At 49.4% G+C, this 13452-nt stretch overlaps 1 protein-coding gene across 1 annotated transcript in view; it reads right to left on the bottom strand.

Annotated features, from left to right (window-relative positions):
- The window catches only part of Cad96Cb (protocadherin Fat 4-like Cad96Ca), a 283447-nt gene that overhangs the window by 10275 nt on the left and 259720 nt on the right, over nt 1-13452 (bottom strand). The window contains exons 8-13 of the mRNA XM_084595510.1: nt 12976-13101; nt 6907-6997; nt 5811-6010; nt 4712-4927; nt 2937-3182; nt 1224-1474 (exon numbers count right to left, since the gene is read on the bottom strand). Of these exons, the coding sequence (XP_084451636.1) occupies nt 1224-1474; nt 2937-3182; nt 4712-4927; nt 5811-6010; nt 6907-6997; nt 12976-13101 (1130 nt within the window). The remainder of the gene's footprint in view (nt 1-1223; nt 1475-2936; nt 3183-4711; nt 4928-5810; nt 6011-6906; nt 6998-12975; nt 13102-13452) is intronic.

Genomic DNA, 13452 nt, shown 5'->3' with positions numbered 1-13452 from the left:
TGCATTGAGCTTTATGACGTTACACTATAGTCATGACTATGTCTAACTGCGAATATGACTAACAATGACTGTAACCATGACTAACATTGACTATGACTAATCAAACCATAATTATCATAATTAATTATACGTGATTTATTTTATTATTGCTGATTCCTGGATTATTGACAGGTGTGAAGGATATTTTCTGGCACCCACTTTCCGGTATCACGAAACAGGCTTGCCTAGAAGTGCAATTAAGCGCCAAGAAATGGGCGGTTCACGCGTTGTTAGAAATGTTTACTAAAGCTCACAAGATCGCTCGCACAATGCGCTTGCAGCGACGCCTCATTCTCACTCTCTCCTCTGCCGCTTGACACTATGCACGCGACAGGTAACGTGATGCCCTCTGTACTCTCGTCCTCGGTGCCCCTTTCTCTCTCCGTTCTCTGAAGGCGCCCTTCCCCACTCTTCCTCCTCTGATAATGTCTGTTGCCCTATATTATAGGTGATGTGCATACCGTCGTTCCACTTGCCCACTTCAGTGGCTCGACAAGGGCTGGCACTACAGTTGCTATGGCAACCAGTGACGCACAACGGGATTTTTATACCGCAAGCTGTGGAAACTTCCCGCTCAGGCCACTCATCAGACAAGTAAAAGTTTCGCCTTAAAAACTGCCATCAGCCAGAATCATGAAAGCAAGGATGAAAAGCCTCCCTCGGCTCTCATAACACCAGATCTGCCCGATAACGGCTGTGGTTACTACCGCTCTTGGGAATACAACAAACATTGAAGACGACGGTTCACGACTTTGTTTCGCTCGGTTACACGGCACTAACGGCGATGCGGCTCATCCGCTTGAACGGGTGCATAGAAGTTTCTCTGTAAAAGTAGCGAAATTTGCATAGCCCTCGATCACAATGGCACATAGCTTAACGGGACGGGACGCCTTGTAGCACCTGTAAGTTTGTATAACAGACCATTTCAGGCCCTTTGCCGGATCTTCCTATAGGAGAACTGGTGCGACGTTGCCATTATTTAGTGCAGCTACTAAGTTTTGGTTCTTTTAAATCACAGTAATTTCGCTGCCCTTCTATATTAAACATAACGCACGCATTTTATTTTTTAGAGCTGCGTAGCTTTGACATAAACAGGCTGCCATACATACGTGACCGTGTCATACTCCTTCTTAAAAGATCGCGCGACCAGATGGTCGCGAAGCTGCTGAAGGAGTCACACTCACTTTTTGAGGATGTACACGGTGAGCGTGATGATGATGAGCAGGAGGGAGCCCAGCAGGGCGCCAAAGACGGCCATGAGCACGAAGCTGCCTTCGTCTCGCTTGGGCACTAGCGCTCCGCTCAGGACCAGGGCCTCGGGAAACTGGACTTCGACCAGCGCCGTGGACTTGCGAGGAGGCACGCCGCTATCCGTCGCCACCACCACCAGGTGCGACCGCGAAGAGTTGAGGTACTCCAGGTCGCGGATGCGCACCTGCGAAAACAGTCGTGACGAAATTCAGTGCGACAGGGCATCGTGACAGCCTACAACAGCTATATGTACACGACGAGGAAGGGCTATATTTAGGAATTTTATCGACGACCAAGAGCGTTATGTGGCAATGTTAGTCTAGGGTAGTCGCAGACTCTACCTGTCTAGGCCATGCGTAGTGCGCAGCCATTAACGCCAGATAGAAAATTCAACAACGAATGTACCCCACGCCATCTTCATTGTCGATAACTGTGTTGCTAAAACACCTATGTGCTAACTGATTTAGATTGCTTTCTTTTTGAATGTAGGGGTGCTGCGTACACGGTCGTCTGTTCTTAGCTAGATCACGCAAGCGTGTGGTCGAATGCGCCCGTTGCTGTTGCGCATAGAAGCGAAGTAGCAGACGACAAGAAGCACGAGCTCCAGGTCCATCTACGCGTGTGCAACTTTGCCTCAATACGCGGCGTAGTCAAGCCTCACTGACCCTTCGAAAATCGCGTCCACGTGCTCGCGTGTTCTGGTTCTGGCTAAGAGTGGACGACCGTGTAGCATTGTAATGTCTTTTATAGGCCATTAATTAGGCGCAACCCAAAAATACTTTCGGCAAAATATTTTCCGCGCTCTTTTGGGCAGTCTTTTCAGGCTCTAAACTGTTCATGGTCAGGTTCATAAAGCTCATGCAAAATTCATCGCGTGTGACTGATACCATGAGCTGTTCTTACAAGTAAGCATATCTTATACCTCTGTCTGGAATTTTTCGCACATTGTTTCTGAACGAATTAGTTTTATTCGGTCACCCACTGAGAAAAGTTAGCATGTAAGCACGTCATCGTCTGACGCAGACGAAAGTATGAAGAAGCCCACACACTCGCGTTCATATCAATCGCACGGGCACCGAGCTGCAATGAGAACCTCGCGCTGTTCGTCCACGGTGATCTAAGCCGTCTTTCTTAAGACGCAAACAGAGGTGAGGCTTGATGGGCTCAGGGTGTATCTCAGGCGTGGAGGAAGGTCCTGACACTCTGAAGTACGGCTTAAGGTGAGTTGAAGATTATCGGTTGTGAGGGTCAGGTTATCTACGCTTGTGGTTTTCGTTTGATCTTTTAAAAATAGAGAGCGTTTGAACAAAGTAATCCAAGTGAGTTATGCCTGAAATGACCACATTAAATCTGCGTGAGATTTCACAGTTCTTTTCAGTGCCCATAAAGAATAGCGCCTCAAACGCAACAGGGCCACCGCCGCACAACTGCGACGGCAAGACCTGGATTCAGTTTCCAAAAACAATGCGCCTCAAAAACACAACAGAGTCGTCAGCAGACATTCGAAAGTTGCTGACGCAGACCTGGAAAGGCGATTGCAAATCATCGGACACCTCTTTGCATCCTACACCACCGGCGCGCTTTCTTGAGCGGCCGTGTCGTCGTACTATAGCATCTCAGCCAGCATACTTTCATCTGGTCCTTACCTCTCCGCGGTTGTTGATGGTGAAGAGGCGCGCCGACGGTCCGTCGATGGTGAGCTGCACGGTGTCTCCGGCGTCGGCGTCCGAGGCGTGCACCTGTCCCACCAGCGCTCCTTGGCGCACGGCGTCCGGATCGGTGAGCACGAACGAGTAGCGCGGCTGGCCGAACTGTGGGTCGTTGTCGTTCACGTCCAGCACGGTGACATTCACTCGCGCAACGTCGCTATGCTTGCCGTCGGTCGCAAGAACCTGCGCAGCGAAGACGTGCCATTGGTCGCTCCTGCTGCTGCGTGTCACGTGTCGTTACTGTCTATGTGCGCACAGGAAGGTATCTGAGCTGCTGTACATCAGGCGAAATGCGGCCAAGCGGCGGCTCTACTGCTGGAGAGCAGGATTTTTAGGCAGCACGCTCAGGAACATGAAGTGACGTCCAAGCCACGCGTGATATGCATATACAGTGAATCTCGGATATATCGAACTCGAAGGAATGGCGAAATCGTTCGATATGTCGATAATTCGATATATAAAACATGCCAAGGGACGTGCTTCTCTGCAACACAGAAGCGTCAATACGGTGCACCCAAGATAGTGGCACGCTTCCGGCAGAAATGGGCTGCACGCCGGTGCATGCACTGGTAGCTCACCGCTCGCATCGGCCGTGGCGAACCGCATGGCGCACGGACGCGCACCATTGCACCGAGCGTCACCGAGCGTCAGGCGCTAAAAATCGGAGCACACCCCCCACTGAACGGGAGCTTTAAATATCTGGTTGAGTCACATCGGAAAGCTGAAGCTAACACTAGCTGCTCGCACCTAGCGTTTATTAGAGCCGCTTTGCGCAAGTGCCGCTGGGCCCGGGTTGGGGTTCACATCACAGCTGTTGTGGACGGTGCTCTGGGAAACACCACCGCTCACCCTAAGAAGCATAATTCTGTTACTGGCGCACTGAAAACTCTATATCAACTCAGGTAGAACCGGGTACAGTTGATTTCTCCGTCTCATTCAGTAGAGAAGCAGGCCACGCGACAATCGCCACAAGTATTCGGCCAGCCAAGCCGGCTTCACTGCACAACAACCAGTACGTTGAACTTTGATTTCCTCTTATGACAGCAATGTCGCATTGAAAACAAAAAAGAGAAAATGACGCCAGAAAGAAAGCCACTTTCAGGCCGACTCGAGGTTATCATAAAGCGGTTTTAGAGCGTTAGCGCTGCCAGAAGGTGTCCAAGGCTGCGCACCCGACCCGCCTCCGCGCGCAAAAAATGGTCGTAGGGGCGCCATTAGGACAAGCATACTTGGCGGGGGCACGGCTTGTAATCCGATATATCAAATGTTCTTCTCAGCGGAAGTTCGATAAACGCGCGGGATACTTTTGCGCAGGATCTTCAATAGGATATTCTGAGAGTTCAATATAAGCAATAATTCGACATATCCGGGCTCCACGCATACGGGATCGACTGTACTAGCAGTACTGTGGGAAAAACATAGAAAAAATAGGGAACATCTAAGAAGTTTTTTCTCATGTGTTATTCACTCCATAGCATTTTAACTAGCCTCATCTCGTCGCGTTTCTTGAAAATTATAATCTCATCTAAGTGCCACCATGTAGCGATTCAATGGTCGTCGGTATCGCGATGAGCGTATAGACCTCTAATGCTTTGGGGCTATATGTGCACATTTAGCTCAGTCTATGACGAACACATCATTCATGTGCGCGACGCAGAGCAAGTCAGTGAATAGCCACATTTGCGCACACACTATTTTTCCTTCACACTAACCTGCATGGTGTAGAATCGCTTGGCCTCGTAGTCCAGCGGCTGAGCGAGGATGAGCTCTCCTGAGGCGTGGATGGCGAACGGTGCGGCGTCCCCGCTGCCGTCGTCCATGAGCTCGAAGCGGACGCCTCCCTTGTCTGCGGCGCCGCGAGTCGTTTGCACCGTGAGTACTGCCTGGCCCGGAGGTGTGCTCTCCAGCACGCGGGCCTCGTATTCGTCCTGCGCCGAATGACCCGCGCTTTTGAGTGAACCACGTCGCAGCATAGGGTAAGTTAAAAGCATATGCTCTGATGCTGATCACTTATATATATATATATATATATATATATATATATATATATATATATATATATATATATATATATATATATTTATTTATTTATTTATTTTTTTTTTTTGCAGGGCCGGATAACAAGGGGGATGGTGTTTTGTTTCAGACTTGATATAAGTTTCCAAAGAAATCGACATAGAATTTACTTCCTAATTTTGGTACCGCTTTAAACTTCTGTTAGTATATGTTGATGTCGTACATCCTGTTACAACACTGGTTTATACAACCAGAAGTTGAATCTTAGAGGTACTGAAGAGTGCTGCCACAAACTCTCACCAGTAGCTTCGCACAAAAAATTACCAGTTAACAAGGAGAACCTACAGAAGATCTTGAGCCGGAATAGGCAGTGATGGTAAGACAGGGAATCAATAATTGATACCTTCAAAAAGAAAACAAGGCTTCTTAATCATAAAGCGTTATTGTCTCATTTACAAATCCCCATCGCAAGAAAACATTGGATTAGGATGCTGAAGCGACTGTGCCTTCATTCATCCCAATTGAGCGCTCAGAAAGTGGCTGAAATTCAGCTAGCCATCATTAGCACACTGCAGCGTCACAAAAGGCACGATCAGTCGGGACCACCACGATGACATAGCACCACTCGAAACTTAGTTACTTAGTCAATAAAATCACTGCTTATACAAAACGGGGATTAATGCAAAAATAAGAACATTAAAATACATGGTGACCATGCTTCCGGATGACCTTTTTAACTAGACGTTTACACACAGAATATAGCAACTTTCTTTCGTGCTGTAACCACTCGTTTACCTGCAGGAAGTGAAGCTCATGCGGCGGGAACCGGTCTGCGGTGAGCGTGAGCGTGGTGAGCGTGAATCGGTCCGGGTTGTCGTGCTGCGTGGCGCGTACCACGAGCGTCACGGGCAGTGCGAAGCCCTCCGGCAGCGGCCGCACCAGGGACACGTGACCCGTCTGCGGGTGCAGGTCGAAGTACGAGTACTCCGGGGCGTCTACAAGGGAAGCGACGGTACAGTGATGAGAGGGAGTCCAATGAAAGCAAGCATCCCTGCAGTGCCTACTTGCTGCGCGTGCAAATTGGAAGCATCCTAAAACTCAAATTTACGATCTTACGATCAGAACGTGGATACTGCGAAAACTTGAACAGTGATACGAAAAAATGACAGTGTATATGTGCACCTTGTCTTTCCTCTAGCAGACAACACGCTGCATGGTGGGTCGCTTCCGTCGATTCAATTTAACGTGCTCCAAAGCAGAGAACTTCACACAAGTTATGAATGCGTTGTCGAAGGCTTTGTTTGTCCTCTGGTAAGCGTATCCGACTTTGTATCTCTTAGAAATCGGTAATATTGTATTTATGTCGCCAATTGGTGGATCTTTCTCTAACCGCGATACATCAGTGGTGCGGGATGAAATCACTTTTTCTTTCTTCGTGCGTAGCGCACACGTCGCATTGAATGGGTTCAGCAGCACGGCTCACCTAAAGGCAATAAATAAACTACAGAGGAGGAGGAAGATGAGAAGGAAAGGCAGGGAGGTTAACCGGTAAAGGAACTGGTTTGCTACCCTGCACTGGGGGAGAAGGGTAGGTGGGTATAAAAGTTGTGGGTGAGAGAGGGATGGGTGATGACAGTACAGTCACGTCACATCACGTCACAGTCATATCACGTAACATAAAAAATCGTAGCCTTTCGATCAGTCCCGTGCTTTTCATAAAGCGGAGCAGTGCCTGGGAGGCCTTCACCGCAGACGATCGCCGCGGCCAGAGACCTAGGATCTTAATTTCAGTTATTTTCAGAAAGTATTGCTACGTCACGATATGTGCCAGACATTTATCAGTATTGGGACAAATCTAATGGCACGCCTCCGTCCATAGCCAAATTCGCACCTGAGTTGAAGGTGTACTTGATGGGGGCCTTGATCTCTTCGTCAGGATCCTCGGCTTCGATCTTGCTCGGCTTCACGTCCAGTGGCGCGCCCTGCAATGAACCACTCGGCGTCAACAAAAACGCTGCAAAGCGTCTATGAGCAGTAAAGCTATAGCACCGCTTAGTCGACAGGTACCTTGTCCACAGTCATGTCACAGCTGAAGACATCCGCGAAATGAGAAACCTGCGTCCCTACTGCCGTGGCATCAACCAGAACTACAGAAACATCAGTTTGAACAATGAACTAGCCACCCGCCGCAGAGGGTAAGTGCTTAGGTTGCTCGAAAACTTGGCCGGGCGACCCGGGTTCGATCTCAGCCGCCGCCGTCGTGATCATGTGAACTGTGCGATGTCAGTTCAGGTTGAAGAACCTGAATTGGTAGTGATTGCTGAAGCTAAATACTATGGCGTCCCTCATAGCCGGGGTTGCTTTGGGGCTTTGGGACGTTAGACTCCATAAGCCAAACCGAACCAATACCGTACAATTGAGACAGCACACAAAAGCAATGATAGCTTTCGGCCACTAAAAAAAAAAAAAAAAAAAAAAAAATGAGAGAACATAAGGGAGTAATTACTCATCGTCATCAACCCAAGCGCAGCCATACAGCGACAAAGGAAAGCTACACAGATTTTTCAGAAACTCAGAAACGGCGTAAGGCCCTTGAGCACCTCCGTAATGGAAGAGAGGATCGAACACACCGTGGAACAGGCGCGCCCCAATCCCCCTATGCCGGAGGAGTTATTGAGGGCCACGCAGACATTGGTCCACCGCCTCGCAACTAATACTTCGTTAATCCCGTCATTGCGATAAAAATTATTTCACAACGAAGGGATGTGCCGTCACTGCCGAAGTCCAGCGACCACTGCCCATATAGTAAGGGAATGCCAAGCGTATATTCTGACATTCGAATCAGGGCTCTCGCCGATATTCTAACTGACATCCGCCCGGCCAGCTACGTAGAGTGGGTCCTTCCACTGTCTCTCGACAACGCGGCCGTCGCTATGCTCTGGGCAAAGCTTGGAGAGTTTGCTGACTTAGGCCCCAGAGCCAAGCTTTACGGCAGATGTCGCGGACAATCTGACTAGTACCCTCCTCGGCCGCCGTGATTGTGGTGGGGCCAGATGCCCGCATAGATGCAGCAGCAAAAGCGCATTACAGGGCCGTCAATAAGCGTGTTTCAATCAGAAACTACTTAGTTAAAGAAAAATTCAGAGTACCCCATAATGCCTTTAAGTACGAAGTTTCTGAGAAAGCTGTGTAGCTTTCCTTTGTGGTTGTATGGCTGCGTTTGGGTGGATGGCAATGAGTAATTACTCCCTTATTACAAATCTACTCCACCTTGAGGGATTCCCCTAAATATTCGATAAAAAAAAAGAAAAAAAAACTTCATCACTGGTTAAGGGATATATGCCACCCCCTCAGGGAGTAGGGGAACAACATGGTGAGAAAATAACTAACGCAAGTAAATTAAAATGCAGGGAGTCTCAAGTTGGGCACAGTTCTAGCAGCTTTTCTAAAACGGTTATTTGAACAGGCCACAAAAGATAAAGACGTACTTCGTTTGTTGACCGTAATCGCGGACGTGAACGAAATACGTACAGCCATTTTCAGCTTCGACATGCAGCTCTGTGGACAGGCAGAAACTCAATAGTTCTATTCTCAGAATCAAAGTGAAGGATATATTGTGCACATTGAATTAAGAGGACGAGCCTCAACGTTTCATGCAATAACCATGACATTAAAGTGGTGTCTCAGAAACTAGGCATGAGCGGATTGAAGAGGGAAACGAAGGTGCATAAGCTGCGAGCGTTCCTGTCACACCGTCCGTGGATAGTTCTCGGTGAAGGGAGATGCATAAGCTACCGCTTTTGAAGCCATGAGATACCATTGCTTAGGGCACTTCCAGGAGCGGAAATTTCCATCGCGCTTTCCAAAGCAGATCAAGACAGGTTTTTGTCCCTGTCTGGGCCAGGACTGGGTGCGGAAGCACACCGCGCGAGTAACTTGCGAAGCTTTGAGCGGACCAATGTCGTCGAGAGCTCGGGCGCCGGCGGGCGACACGGTCGCTGCAGCCGGGGGACGCTCGCTACGACAAAGAAGATCGGCGGGGGTAACGCTCGCGGCCGAAGGTCACCCCCGGATAGATACCCCAGGTCACGGTCCGGGTGTCGCGAAGAAAAGACGTCTAGCGCGTCCTCCCTCGCGGCGCGCTCAGGCGCGGGCCGCACGGGCCACTGAGCGAAGCCTCGGCGAGGGGCTCCTCGGTGTGCTCTCCACGCCATGCTACTGCAACGCTGACGGTGCGACCCTCAGGGAGCACGTGCGGCGCCCCAACAACGGTGGTGCGACGCACGAAGGTGCCCTGAGTGCGTGCGGCGACGCGCACTTTTTATGTACCCGGCAGTACTTCGAAGTGTCATGTACCATGTGCCACTACTTTTCACGGAGCTGCACTGACGTATTCTATTCACTATTTAGTGGCATCGCCTTCTGCGACGACATTTCGGCGTGCTTGTAGGTTTCTGGTACAGGACGAGTTTGTTTGCGTTAATCGTGATCATCACTATAAGTCGCATTAGCTAGATGACTTAAATACAGACTTCTACCGGTGTTGTTCGATTACATACACATGTTTCGCGCCGTTCATACTGAGAAAAAAAAAGCGAAATTGAAGGCGCAGTATATCTCTCACGCTTCTCCACCAGCCGGGCTGTTGAGGAAGGGAGGAAGGTGAGAGTGGAAGTAAGAAGAGAGAAGGAGATGCCGTACTGGAAGGCTCCGCAACAATCTCGAGCACCCGGGGAATTCCTAACGTGCACTGACATCGCACAGCACATGGACGCGTTCGGATTATCTCGATCTAAACACAGTCGGGATCGAACCCAGGTCGAGTGTGCTAGAACATAGTGCACACTAAGCCGAGTACTCGGGTTTAGCAGCCGAGTCGACAGCCTATATTTGGGTTTGTTGGTTGCAAACTGCTGCCTTGTTGTTTTCTACAGCAGTTTTTGATGCCGCGGACGCTCAGACAGCTCGACAAAACAATCCTGAAAGTTAGCGTGCACGTAATCGCGGCCTTGACTGTGAAAAACAGCAATCCGTATAACGGGCTAAAGAACGCCCACGAAGGAGCGCCCAGCTTTCTTTTTCTTCACAAATTCTCGCAAGACGCCAAGCCAGCTAGCTTCGTGCACTTATCGTCACCGTAGAGCGCCAGCGCGACTGCATGTGCCGGGGCGCGCCCGTGAACATCACGAGTGAAATGCAACAGCGCAGCGCGTAAAGTAGGCGCTGCCAGAGGTCCACCGTGTCCGCGTAACGACGCACTCGGCGCCCCGAGAGCGACGCGTGGATGGCCATGGCACGGGGGAGGAGGCCGTGTCCCCTTTGTTCTCGGGTTCGGAGCCCAGGAGGGGCGTGCCGCTAATGAAAGTTTGCGTTTCTCGAGACGTCCACGGCCTGCACGGAGAAACGCCGCACGCGTGACGAGGGAGCGCTCGTTTCTTTATATCTTTGACTAGCTTGGCGAGACTCGCTAACGGCGGACTTTTGTTGTCCTTTTTCTCTACGCAGTCCGGAGCGGATACGGGGCACGGCTGCGATGACGTAGTAGGGGCGGCCATTGTTATTCAATAGTAACAAAGGGTGCCTGATCAGAGATCTGAGCGTTGTGCATAACAAGCGGACCGCGGCTACTCAAGCCCCTGCTCCCAGCGACGCATGTGCTATTTTCAAGGATTGATAAAGGCTGCACCGAAACGAAAACAAAAATGACAAAAACTCTCCAAAATTCAAAGATCGGTTTCTTAAGTTTGGGAGACATCCCGCAGGATTTGAGCACATACCTTTTTGGAAGCGTTTGAATCGATGCACCATCGTTTGCACTTGAGAACACATATATCAGATTCGAAAGGAAGGTTGGCATGAAAAGGTAGTAGTGGGACAGCCGGAGTCTGTTCGGGGTATGCGCAGCAAGCAATGGACGGCGCGAACAAGTTTAGGCGAAGCATATATGAATTAGCGAAGCAAAGTGTTGACGTCATCTAAGTACTCTCCTCCACTAATTTCATATATATATATATATATATATATATATATATATATATATATATATATATATATATATATATATATAAAACTCTTCCGGAGTCACGTCTGAGGACAGGCGATTAGTTCTGTCTCTAAAAGACAGACATGTATACAATGAATTTTGTTGATTATGCGCATGTAGACGAAAATATTGGTGCCCGCCAATAGCTTCCGCTACTCTTTACCGCATAGACGGCTGAGAACCAAAGAGCAAAAGACAGTAAAGAGCTTTATTAAGACATGCATTAAAGCGCGCTGCACGCGTTTTATTTGAAGCATGAAATTGGGCAATGCTAATCTCACTCCCAAAGGCCCTGGACATTGTCCCAATAGTGTTATCTGGCGTCTCTTTGAAGCTGCCTCTTCCAAAGTTCCTATAGGGGGTATTCACGTGACGTCACAGCTGACGTCAGTATGCAGTCGACGCCATATTTGCGTCCTGTTCTGACTAGTACTAGTACGTGGCGGCGTTAGCTTAGCTGTTCGCGCGCGTCCGTTTGCTCTGCCACTTTGCCTCATGCCAGCGCCGTTAGTCGGTATTGAGTGACAGTTTGATTTATCGGCAAAATGTGCGCGATGCGGACAGAGACCTGTACGAAACAAAACTTTGGTATCAACCCGTGTGCAGTCGATATGCGCAACTGCACGGTAAGCGTCGGCCTGTGCCCACGCATAGATACGTGCGACATTCATGAATTCCTTGTCCTGCGGACGAGCTTCGTCACAAGAAACCAATCGCAATCCTACTGACCACTCGAAAAATGCAACTACGTTACAAGCGGCTGGGTTAAGAGCCGCGGTTGAAGCAGACGAACTCGCTCTTTGTGCAATTACGTTCGTGCCGTCCAACGTTTATACCAACTAAACCGCTGAGTGTTTGTAGCTGATATTCTGCATAGAAATGGCGTTTGGTAGTCAGTATCTTTTATACAAAATTTGTTTCGTGTACTTGCCTGAATCGATCAGAAGTCGGATGCTTGCATCGTCTGTGGCGGTAAGGAAGCAAAAGAAACCGCTGCCACAGGCCACAGCGATGACACTGGTGGCGCCACCTCGTTGCCTTGCGGGCTCGAAATAACTTTTTGCAACAAAACTTTTGAAATACAGCGCAGTTTTGGCCAAGCTAAACTTGATTTGTTATTAGAGATAAATAAGTTTGTAAAGTTCTTCAAACCTTCTGCAAAACAACTCTGCCCGCCTACGTTCCTTCGCCGAATCTACATGCGGTCTGCTTTGATTAGCAGCCGACACAGACGATGCGAACATCCGACTTCTTCTGATCGAATGAGGCAAGTACGACAAACACAAAGTTTAGCGAGCCCTCTATGAAGGATTCTATTGCAGCAAAACACGACGAGGAGGTGTTGGCGGCGCGCTGCATGCATGCGCATGACTGGAAGCGATACCGCGCTGCTTTTTTACCGGGAATGTGTCTTCCGATTGCGTGAAGGACAGTCGTGCACGGATAGTGACAAGAGCTGGCTGCTAAGGCACATCCGGAAGATTCCAGTCCAGCCCATTTTGACATACATTTCTCATATTCCATGATACTTGTGCGGTTGAGCCGTGCCAGCCATACGTGACGTCGCGTCTCGGTGAGGTATCTCGTTCGAGTGGAGTTGTTCGTGTGTGCTTCCGGAACCTTAAAATGCCGAGGTCTTTCGCGCAGCTCTTCAGCTTCCGTTGTTTACACTGTGCACGCGTCTATTACAGTCTACGATAGCTCAGTAAACAACATTAGCTGCGGATGCCACTGCTTGTAAAACCGCACGACAGCAATTGATACGTACGTTCGCCCTGTTTGTTCCGTGGACACAAAAATGGCCGACGGTGCCTCAATTACCCACAATGCAGCGCGTCAGTGAATACCCCCTATACTTGCTCCTGTTCAAGAGGCCTGCGCAAGATGCTTCGGAAGAAGCGAGCGGAAACAACTCACCGCGCGGATATTTTCGTGCAGCTGGACGAAGTACCTCTCGGCCAGGAACCTCGGATTCTGGTCGTCTGCGTCGTGTACGACCACAACCAGTGTGGTGTGCGAGCTCTGTGGAGGGTTTCCCTGGTCCTGAGCAAGAACAGAGACAGTGATCACTGTTGTGCAGTGCCTGCGGCTGACCACGAGGCCTATATACGTAGTGCCAGTTTGCGCATTTATCATCCAAAGTCAGGCTCTCGATACTAGCTGCGATGGTAGTGGTGTATGGATGTTCTAATGGCGATGCCCATATATTCTCGTACTCAGAAGGTACCAGTTTCGCACAATAGTTCCACCAATTGAGTGCCCCCTGAATTTTGTAATGACTGCGAGCAATTAAGGGCTATATGCTCTTGTGAAACACATTGCGTTAGTTTTACGGAATGAATTCCCAGCGTCTGCTTCAGCAGAAGTCGAAACAAGGAAGATTAGGTTACTTTT

Source organism: Amblyomma maculatum, chromosome 2, assembly GCF_055883805.1.
Source record: "Amblyomma maculatum isolate TAMU_Amacu chromosome 2, ASM5588380v1, whole genome shotgun sequence".
NCBI lineage: Eukaryota > Metazoa > Arthropoda > Arachnida > Ixodida > Ixodidae > Amblyomma > Amblyomma maculatum.
The sequence above is the reverse complement of the archived record's forward strand: the minus strand, read 5'-3'. Positions and strand labels throughout refer to the sequence as shown.